Source organism: Colletes gigas, unplaced genomic scaffold (assembly GCF_013123115.1).
Source record: "Colletes gigas isolate AHSC1104 unplaced genomic scaffold, ASM1312311v1 Colletes_gigas_Sc00050, whole genome shotgun sequence".
NCBI lineage: Eukaryota > Metazoa > Arthropoda > Insecta > Hymenoptera > Colletidae > Colletes > Colletes gigas.
Window position 1 is genome coordinate 802,554 of NW_025106679.1, and position 10,412 is coordinate 812,965.

The 10,412-nt window shown below is 46.6% G+C and overlaps 3 protein-coding genes across 3 annotated transcripts; all 3 read left to right on the plus strand.

The window, feature by feature from the left end:
- The first annotated feature begins 340 nt into the window (after window positions 1-340).
- Window positions 341-1,789, plus strand: LOC122403357. The gene has a single exon (XM_043406847.1). It carries the CDS (start codon window positions 341-343, stop codon window positions 1,787-1,789), a length of 1,449 nt encoding a protein of 482 aa, XP_043262782.1.
- Window positions 1,790-1,882: 93 nt separating this feature from the next.
- Window positions 1,883-3,418, plus strand: LOC122403358. The gene has a single exon (XM_043406849.1). The coding sequence runs from the start codon at window positions 1,883-1,885 to the stop codon at window positions 3,416-3,418; it is 1,536 nt and encodes a 511-aa protein (XP_043262784.1).
- Window positions 3,419-3,637: 219 nt separating this feature from the next.
- Window positions 3,638-5,740, plus strand: LOC122403359. The gene has a single exon (XM_043406850.1). The coding sequence runs from the start codon at window positions 3,638-3,640 to the stop codon at window positions 5,738-5,740; it is 2,103 nt and encodes a 700-aa protein (XP_043262785.1).
- The last annotated feature ends 4,672 nt before the right edge of the window (window positions 5,741-10,412 follow it).

Here is a 10,412-nt window from a genome sequence, read left to right on the forward strand (position 1 = left end):
TCACGCGACTACCTGGCCAGTACCGCCGCGACGGTACGATTCATGGTCCTTCGAGCCGGATAGTGACGTGTGGAAACAGTGCGACCAAACCTGCAATCCACAAGCTATCCACCCACCGTATGAGAGGAGGCCTTTTCGTATAAGGCCATCCCGAGGCAAGCCAACCGACCAAACGAGGACGACTCCAGGGAAGGACAGCGACGGTCTACTACAGGACAACGCTGACCACAGGTTCAAGACGACCCCTGGACGGACTGCGAAAGGTAGGCTCGTTCGTTACAATTGCCAATTAACACGGTTTGAATTTCCTCTCTTTCCGATCCTTCACTTCGATTAAGACATGTCTCTGACCAAAGACACGAGCGCGAGCATGTCCGACAATCACGAGGTCCGAATTCGCGAATTGAAAAATAAACGGCGCACGTGCAAGAGCCAAGTAACAATGTTCGGGCATTACTTGGACTCCTTCAAGGACAGCGAGACAGAACGCATAAAATTGTCCGAACAGCTTCTGCGCATTCGCGGGCAATTCGACACGTTTAATCGCGTCCAAGACGAGCTAGGCAACATAGACAATTATGACGAAGCCGAGGTCGAAAGAAACGCCGCGACCGATATTTACGACAACGTGATTGCAAGAGCAACGGTGATGCTCAATCGTCTCGCGAGCGCCGCTGCTCCTTCAAAATCGGGAGAGCATTCGAGTCCCGCGAATTGCAGCAACGGAAGCTGCAACCCGACAGCCACGTCGTCATGCTCGCTGCCGGTAAACTTGCCGAAGATGAGCCTTCCGAAATTCGACGGACGAATCGAGTCATGGCTCACATTCAAGGACGCGTTTAACAACCTTATTCATTTGCAACCGGGCTTAAGCAAAATTCAAAAATTGCAGTACCTGCAATTGTCTCTATCGGGAAAGGCTGAAGCGGCGATCAGCGCTTTCACGATCTCGAATGAGAATTACGAAGCGGCGTGGACTCACTTAAGCGAGATGTACGACAACCGACGCGCACTCGTACTCTGTCATGCGGCCCTGCTCCGCGACTCGCCATCGATGCCCGATCACAGGTCCGAATCGGTACGCGACCTCGTGAACCACGTGCAACTGCACATTCGATCCCTGCAAGCCCTCGGTCGTTCTTGGGAGAACATAGCGCAGGATTTAATTACCAGCATCATCGTCTCGAAGATGGACGAAGAAACGAAACGGAACTGGGAACGTACGCTCTCCGACACCGAAGTTCCCAAACTCGAGGAGGTCATCAAATTCATGCATAACGCATCACATCAGACGGAAGAATTTGAACCGACAAATCGCGCAACACAAAACCCATATCGAGACGCGATTCCGCCTCCGACTCAATCGCGACCGTACCATCTTCGCCCGCGTTCTCCGAAGACGCAATACCAAAAAATAAAGACGTACGCTACGAAAACGTCGACAAGGGAACCGCCGCGCGCGAATTTCGACCAGCGCGAAAATTACTCAAAACGGCAGCCACCGTCACCGCGTCCGCAACGAAAGACGCCGAGAGCAACCGCCGGGTCATCGTGCAGCATCTGCAATTCGGAGGGACACGCAGAATATTCGTGTAAACGGTTCATCGAGATGCCGGTCATTCATCGTATCGACGCCGCGCGCAAGGCCGATCTGTGCATGAACTGCTTACGTCCGGGACACCGAAGCGAGGATTGCCGCGGTGGTACATGCCAAGTGTGCAATCAGCGGCATAATACAAAATTGCACCAAGACGCGAAATACACGGGATTGACGGAATCGAAACCGTGACAGACACGGAACGCCGCGAAACCAAACGGGAAGGGGTCACCGGTCGCCGCATCATCCACTGATCTCCCATCGCACGGCCTCTTAGCAACGGCTATGGTCGAAGTATATGACAGGGAGCGCAGAGCGATCGAGTGTCGCACGCTCATAGACACGTGCTCGAGCGCCAATTTCATGACCGAAGCCCTCGCCGCGAAATTAAACCTTCCCCTGGAAACATGCGCAGTCAAGATCGAAGTCTTAAATCAAGAAGACACGACGACGAACAATCTTCTGACGGCCACGGTAAAATCGCGGACATCGAATTTCAAACGGACGCTGAAATTCTTCACGGTACCGCGAATAGCCAATAGAATCCCGGATCAACAAATCGACCGCGCCAGAATTCCGATACCGAAAAACGTGAAATTGGCCGATCCGCAATTTCACCGCCCGGCTCCAGTTGACATGCTTATAAGCGCCGGACCGACGATGGCAAGCTTAAGCATAGGTCAACTGAACCTCTCCTCCAATGAGCAGTCGGATCTGATTCTGCAGAAAACCCAATTTGGATGGGTCATCGGGGGGAGCGGCCCCACGGCAACGGCGCGCGCGAAACACCGGACATTCTTCGCTACCCCGGATTTCGATTTACAAAAATTCTGGGAGTTAGAGGAGGGTCCCCACATCCGACATTTATCGGCAGAAGAGCAGGATTGCGAAGATCATTTCAAGGATCATATTAAACGCGATAAATCGGGACGGTATGTCGTCGCGTTACCCTTCAACGGAAGGGAGTCCGAGCTTGGAGAGTCACGATCGCGCGCTCTCACTCGTTATTTGTCGCTCGAACGGAAATTTAATCGCGACGCGGAATTAAAACGCGAATACGTGGCCGTAATCAAAGATTACTTAGAGCTCGGGCACATGAGCGAGGTAAACGAGGCCAGCAATACGGACGGATTCTACCTGCCGCATCATGCCGTCGTAAAATCATCGAGCACCACCACTAAGGTCCGAGTCGTATTCGACGGTTCGGCAAAATCGAGTAGCGGACTTTCGCTTAACGACGGCCTCATGACCGGGCCCACCATCCAAGACGATTTGTTCGCCCTCCTTATGCGTTTCCGTACGCACAACTATGTTCTCACCGGAGACATAGAAAAAATGTATCGGCAGTTCCTCGTCCGTCCGGAGGATCGTCGATATCAGCAAATCTTGTGGCGCGACGACGACGGACGCATTAAGGCATATGAACTGAATACAGTCACATTCGGATTATCATCAGCTCCATATCTCGCGGTCAGATGCCTACAACAGCTGGCCGAAGACGAAAGTTCGCGAGCCCCGATCGCGGCGAAGGTGGTAACGCAAGATTTGTACGTAGATGACTTGCTAACCGGAGCCAATACTTACGCGCAAGCCTTACATTTACGAGACTCTGTCATCGACCTCCTAAAACGCGGAGGATTGAATATTCGACAGTGGGTATCGAACGACCCGCGATTGTTAACCGGATTACCGACGGAACAAATCCACCCAAAATTTTTCGGCGACTCATCCATCAAAACCTTGGGACTTTCATGGGACGCTCGCAACGATGAAATAGTCTATACGGTGGACCTCCAAACCGACGCGAAAATAACCAAATGAACAATCCTATCTACTATTTCGAAAATCTTTGATCCGTTAGGGCTACTATCGCCGGTAATCATCAAGGCAAAAATTTTGATCCAAGGACTCTGGCGGCTGCAATTAAATTGGGACGAATCGATACCCCATGAATTGCACACCGAATGGACAGCTTTCGTGCAAGAGTTCAGCACCTTGGACAAAATTGCCTTCCCGCGCCACGTAACGCAGCGCGCAACCATGAGAACCGAGCTGCACGGATACTGCGATGCGAGTGAACGCGCGTACGGCGCGTGTCTCTACCTACGAACCATAGACGAAGCCGGAAAAATCAAGGTCGAGTTGCTATGTGCAAAATCGCGCGTTGCACCGTTAAAAACCGTTAGCCTCGCCCGTCTCGAATTGTGCGGAGCACTGTTGCTGGCCAATCTCCATACGACCGCTCTCCAAAATTTCGCGCGATCATTCGACAAGATCACGTTTTGGACCGACTCGACCATCGTTCTCAACTGGATCAACAAGGAACCCTGCACCTTGAAAACGTTTGTGGCAAATCGCGTTTCCAAAATCCAGGAGAAGACAAGCGTGACCGCGTGGCGACACGTTAAATCAGCCGACAACCCAGCCGACATGATATCGCGAGGACAATCGGCGCGGCAATTTCGAACCAATTCAACTTGGCGCAACGGACCCACGTGGCTTCTCGAATCGGAATTGAATTGGCCGCCCTCGCAATATACGATCACGTCAAACGTACCTGAAGCGAGACCCTTTACGTGCTTCGTAACTAAAACTTGTCATTCCGAAGAAATTTTGCACCGGTACTCGTCAATAAAGCGTTTGCGCAGAATCGTCGCGTACTGCCTGCGCTTCAAAAGGAATAACAGTAACAGGGGTCCACTAACGATCGAAGAGCTGCACCACGCGAACGAACGAATTCTGCAGCTCACCCAAGCGTCCGTCTTCGCCAGAGAAATCCAACAGCTCAAAACGGGAAAAGAGTTACAATCGGCCAGCAGACTCTTAGCGCTACGACCCTTCCTGGCCGATAAGGGACTCTTACGTGTCGGCGGCCGGCTGCAGAACTCGGCTTTGTCATATGAGCAAAAACACCCAGTGTTGTTGCCAAAAAATAACACGATAACGGAATTAATAATTCGAAACGCACATGTCGAGAATCATCACGCCGGGATTAACACGACATTATGCCTCGTCCGCCAGCAATATTGGCCTATGGATGGGAGAAACACCGTACGCAAAATCGTACGCCGGTGCGTCAGGTGCTTTCGGGTCGACCCCCCAATAACCAAGTACGTCATGGGCAACTTACCTGCGGCACGCGTTTCCGAAAGCCGACCCTTCGATAATTGCGGCATCGATTATTGCGGTCCGTTTTACGTAAAGGAAAAAAAATTCCGGAATCGAAATCGAGTCAAAATTTACGTTGCGGTATTTGTTTGTTTTGCAACCAAGGCGGTGCACCTTGAGGTAGTGGGAGACATGACCACCGAAACCTTCATCGCTGCCTTAAAACGATTCGTAGCTAGAAGAGGACTCTGCCGCAATATTTACTCCGACAACGGAACGAATTTCGTCGGCGCGGACAATGAGTTATCGAAACTCCACCAGGTACTTAACGCCGACGAAGGGGTACAACGATGGCTTATCGACAAACAAATATCGTGGCACTTCATCCCAGCCCTCTCACCGAACTTCGGAGGGCTATGGGAAGCCGCGGTTCGGTCCTTTAAACACCACATAAAACGCGTGGTCGGTGAAGAACTCTTTACGTTCGAAGAGTTCAACACCTTGGTTGTCGAAATCGAAGGAATCCTAAATTCACGTCCGCTAACTCCACTTTCCGCCGACCCTACCGATCCTTCCGCATTGACTCCAGCCCACCTGTTAATTGGTAATTCTTTGACGAGCCTACCTGAGGCCGATTTCAGCAATACACCTGTCAACCGGCTGTCGAAGTGGCAGCATATCCAGAAGGTAAAACGCGACTTCTGGAACAGGTGGTACAAAGAGTACCTGAACCAGCTCAACGTACGACAAAAGTGGGTCAAGGGATACCACGATCTACGAGAGGGATCCTTGGTGGTCTTGAAGGACGACCACCTACCTCCGCTCCAGTGGCACCTCGGCCGAATCGAAAGGATGCACACTGGGCCAGACGGGGTAACACGAGCGGCGACCGTGCGGACCAGCCACGGCAGCTACAGGCGCAGCGTCAAGCAGCTGGCCCAGCTTCCAGTAACGGACGACATCGAAACTGCTCAAAACGTTGAGCAGTCGCCTAGCGGTCGTAATCCGCAATCACCGCATCCCGCACCGCTGTAGGACAACGGTCCAACCTGCTCCAGGAGCACCTCGCCCGTTTCGAGAGGAGGCACACCGGACCAGAAGGGGTAATCAGAGCGGTCATCGTGCGGACCAGCCAAGCAGCCCCCGGCACAGCAGCGTGCAGCCGGCCCAGCGTTCGATGGGCAAAAAATCGAAACTGCTCAAAGCGTTGAGCAGTCGTTTAGCGGTCGTAATCCGCAATTATCGTAATCGTATAATCGAATCAATCGCATCATCTTAGCTCCGTGACACGAATCGGTCACCATTCAACCTCTTGAACGCCTTCCGCGTTCAACGGGGGGAGCATGTTCCGTCCGGTCAGCTCGGGTTTTTCCGTTCGTTTATGGTGCCAGATGCGGAACCTTGACTTTGTCGAAAAAGTCTTCGAACATTCCGCATCTGGCAAATTTCATCGTAAAGCATTCAAGCACTTTAGCTTTTCGAAAGTGCAAGGCCCGAGTTGACCGACGAAGGGCTGCATTGTTCCGCGGGTGGCACGGTCCTCTACAACGACCGTCGCCAACTCATGGAACAATGCAGCCATAAAACGTCTGCAACGCACGTGTAGCTAGGCGTAATTCGGAGTCCCGTTTTTTCCTCGGCAAAATTAACGGGGCCTTCGACTTGGGGAGGAAACCTCGGTCACCCTCGTCCAGGGTGAGATGGGACTCTTCCTCCTCCACGATCGCCCGAGGGAGGAGTTTCCTGGCCAACGGGGCAGGAAAATCGATCCTCCTCCCCCAAGTCGATGGCCAATCGATAAACGGAAAAAGTCAACGCGAATCGGTTGACGAACCCCCAAAATCGCGTCTCGGAGGGGGTTCAAGCCGAGGAGGAAACGGGCTCCGGACACTTCGACACTCGTCGCTGAAACCTCAGACAACAACGATCGAAATCTTTAATTCGTCGCTAAAAGTTCGAAGACAACGGTCTAAATCCACTTTAACTCGTCGCTGAAATCTCAGAGTAAACGTTCCAAAATCGGCAGTTCAATCGTCTCGTGAACCATTCGTTATTCGAACATCATTTCGCGAAACCTCAGCTCAAGCGGTTCGTGAGCAACAACTCGTGATTCGACATTAAAGAGAACAGCCGGATTTCGATTCGAAACAATCCGGCAATTAACTAGTCGCTCAAGATTAATTTGGCGAGCGACGGCTAGGAACCCGCGTACCACGAGGGTTAAGAGGGCCTTACAACCCCTCAGAGTTTAAAAGAAAACTCACGCGACTACCTGGCCAGTACCGCCGCGACGGTACGATTCAGCTTCGTCTTTGCATATTTTATAATTTGGCTGCACTACAGACATAAACTCTTGAAAACCATCGGATGAACAGAAAGAAATAGGTAACTGATTTTTGGCAATTAATTTTGCTACTGCCTGGTGTATTTTTTCCGTTTTCGCAGGATCGCATAAACGAATGTTTGAAGTCTGACAGTTTAAAATAGACAGTCTTCGACGTTTTTTTGGTGGTTGCGAATTTTCAAGAATTGTATTTTCTTCCACATGTTCTGTATATATGAATTACTTATTTATTGTTACCATTCGTTTCATCTTTTATGATGTTTTAATGTTGGTACTTACCGTTAACAGTTGAATAGGTACTTTCTGTTTCAGTATTAGTGGTGTTAATATTATTAGTAGGTTCCAAATTATGAATGAACTTCAAATGCCTACTGATAGACCCTGTTGTCCCACCCGCACACGAAAATTCATTAACAGTTTCTTCATCACACAGATTACAGACAGCTTTATCGCCATCACGGCTTGCATAATTCCATACCCAACTTCTGCGTTTCGCCATTTGAAAAGCGTATTTCAAATTACCGATAAATATATAATATACAATATTACAAACACGTGCTCGAAATAATTATAGGTAGAAAAGTTTTAACTATAATCTCCACTAAATATTCTACTTATTTCTACTAGAAATAGGTATCGGAATTAATATAATAACTTATAATATTATCATTAGAAACTGCGAATTGCACTGTATAACATTACATATATTACTGAAATACGTCTAATGCTTATGGACTGTGCGAAGCTACTGATAGACTTTTGTTTGCCGGTTCTCTATTTCTAAATATTCTCGCATTTCGGATACCGTTTTGATTCTAGAAATCAGCTCGAGCACAGCTCGAATAGCTGAAAATCAAGCGGAACAACAATAGGAGTCGAACAGTCAACGCCAAAAGATAGGACCTAGCGCTTCAAATAAATGTCGCCAGAAAATTGATACAATAATAAAAATGCTAGTAGATCATCACAAATTATTTATATTACAAATTATTTACCTATTTGCATATCTAAACATTTTGATATCTAATTAAAAATTTGTAATGTTAATTAATATTGTATATTATATATTTATCGGTAATTTGAAATACGCTTTTCAAATGGCGAAACGCAAAAGAGAGATCGATGGAACTTGATTTGCCATTTGCTGTGTTAAAGTGTGTAGGATCTTGTTTGTTTAAGAGAGAGAGATCGCAGTCGGCCATTAGCTTTTCGATAAGTCGGCCTCTTTGGTCTATTTTATATGATCCCCAAAGTGTGTTATGGCTGTTTAAGTCACCTAAGATAATGAACGGTCTGGGTAGTTGGTTTAATAATTCTAATAATTCACTGAGATTAAATTGATAGCTATTTGGAATGTATATGTATATTGCAGATAGTGATCATTCTGTTTGCCAAATATAGACTCACTGCCACTGCTTCTAAATTAGTATTTAAGAACACTTCAGTTCTGTATAGATAGTTTTTTGCATAAACAGCAACTCCACCACTTGCAGATGAGCAGTTATTCCTATTTTTATGAACAACTTCAAAATTTTTAATATTTATGTGATTTGCGCTTTTGAAATTAGTTTCCTGAATACAAACTATGTCAGCATCTTGTTCATTAATGAGCTTTTGAAGATATTCATAGTGCGACCATAACCCATTAATATTCCACTGAATTATTTTTGTGCTCATTAGGTGGATTTATCAAGTTCAATAGTATCCTGATGAAGGCTATCGTCCTCTTCGGACGAAGTAGGATATGGAGATGATATTTCCATTGGCTGTGATTTTTTAAGCTTGTTCATAATTCGGGAGAATCTATTTTTAATACACCTGTCTTCCAGAAGAGGATATAACTTTTCCATTAGGGTTATTAATTCGTCTGTATTTCTTGTATACTCTTCTGCTATTTCTCTTGTGGCTTGTGAGCCATGAGCTTTCTCCATAAAACTTTTAAATTGAAGAAAATTTAGATGGGACTCCGGATTATTTAGTGCATCCTTTAGAGGAGACAACATTTCCTCTAATGGTTTCATTACAACCTCAGTGTTCTTGGATTTCCTTTGTTTTTTTGGTAGCTTTGGCGATTCTTTAAGTTTCTTAACTTCTTGTATCTTTATATTAGGGTCTGTTGTTGCTTGTGAGTTTGTTGTGCTTATCTCCGATCTAGCTCGTTTAAGTGGAGTACTTATGGGCTCTTCAAAGATGAATTCCTTAAGTTGAGCAGTTCGAGGTACTTTACTGATAGAATCATTACGTGTACAGTTTTCCTTGGGGTTATGGATTTCACTGAGGTTCGGGTTGACAACTGGATCGAGTGTTTTATTTTTATTATTGTCTGCAGTTGGGCAGTTTTTAGCAAGATGGCCGTCATGTTTACATATAAAACATTTTAAATTGTCAGAAGAAGGGTAGATCCAGTATGATGTATCATCGTGGTTGACTTGAATGGAATCTGGAACTTTTTGGACGTCGTCGGGATGAATGTACACTTGCCGTCTAAAACTAAGGATATGGGAATAGCCTTGTTCCGACAAACCAGCTCTTAAAAATGACACTGGTGATTCTCTCCTAATATTAAGTTTGTCATGTAGATCTTCGATTACTGCATTGGGAATCGTAGGATAAACGTTTGAAAAAATGAGTCGTTTGTGTTTGACTAGCAAGGGGCGAATTTCAATTGATTGGTTTGCGACATTAATTCTTGTATGTTTGCTAGTTAGTTCTTCGGTGATGTCCTTGGTAGCCAAGAAAATACAAATTCTATTATTAGATATTCTAGAGGCAAATCGAATGTTGGTCAGATTAGTTAGGCTTCCAATTGCTCTAATGTATTCTTTAAGTTCGATCCCATCTTTAGCTTCCAAGATGATAGCCTGTTCTTTCTTTGGAAACATTATTTTGTGTAACTGAAGCGTAACTATGTTTGTTGGTATTTTCAGCACTGGAACTTTGGAGTACTGGCGTTAAAGAATGACTCCTGTAGTCAGAAGTCATTCTGGTATTGTTGCTGTGAAGCAACACTTCGTATGTTTAACTGTATTAATATGCACGAAATATTGCACACGACTTGTATAGTGAAGGAATTTTCGTACAGAACGTAGAAAGAAAAACACTCGCGGTCGGAGATGTTTACATCCTCGCGACTGAAACACGTCCGCACTTGACAACAGCCGATACAAGCCTCTCGTTATTTATTCTCTTAATAAATTCACGAATATTGAGGTTAAACGAGTTTCACGCGTCATCGAATGTCAACGTCCAGATCGATACTAATAAAATTATTATTATACAGTTGAAGAACGTAAAACCATCGCAGTCAAGCGAACCAGATCTGAGGTAAGCACGACTGTTTCAGAGATATCGATTGAACCGATC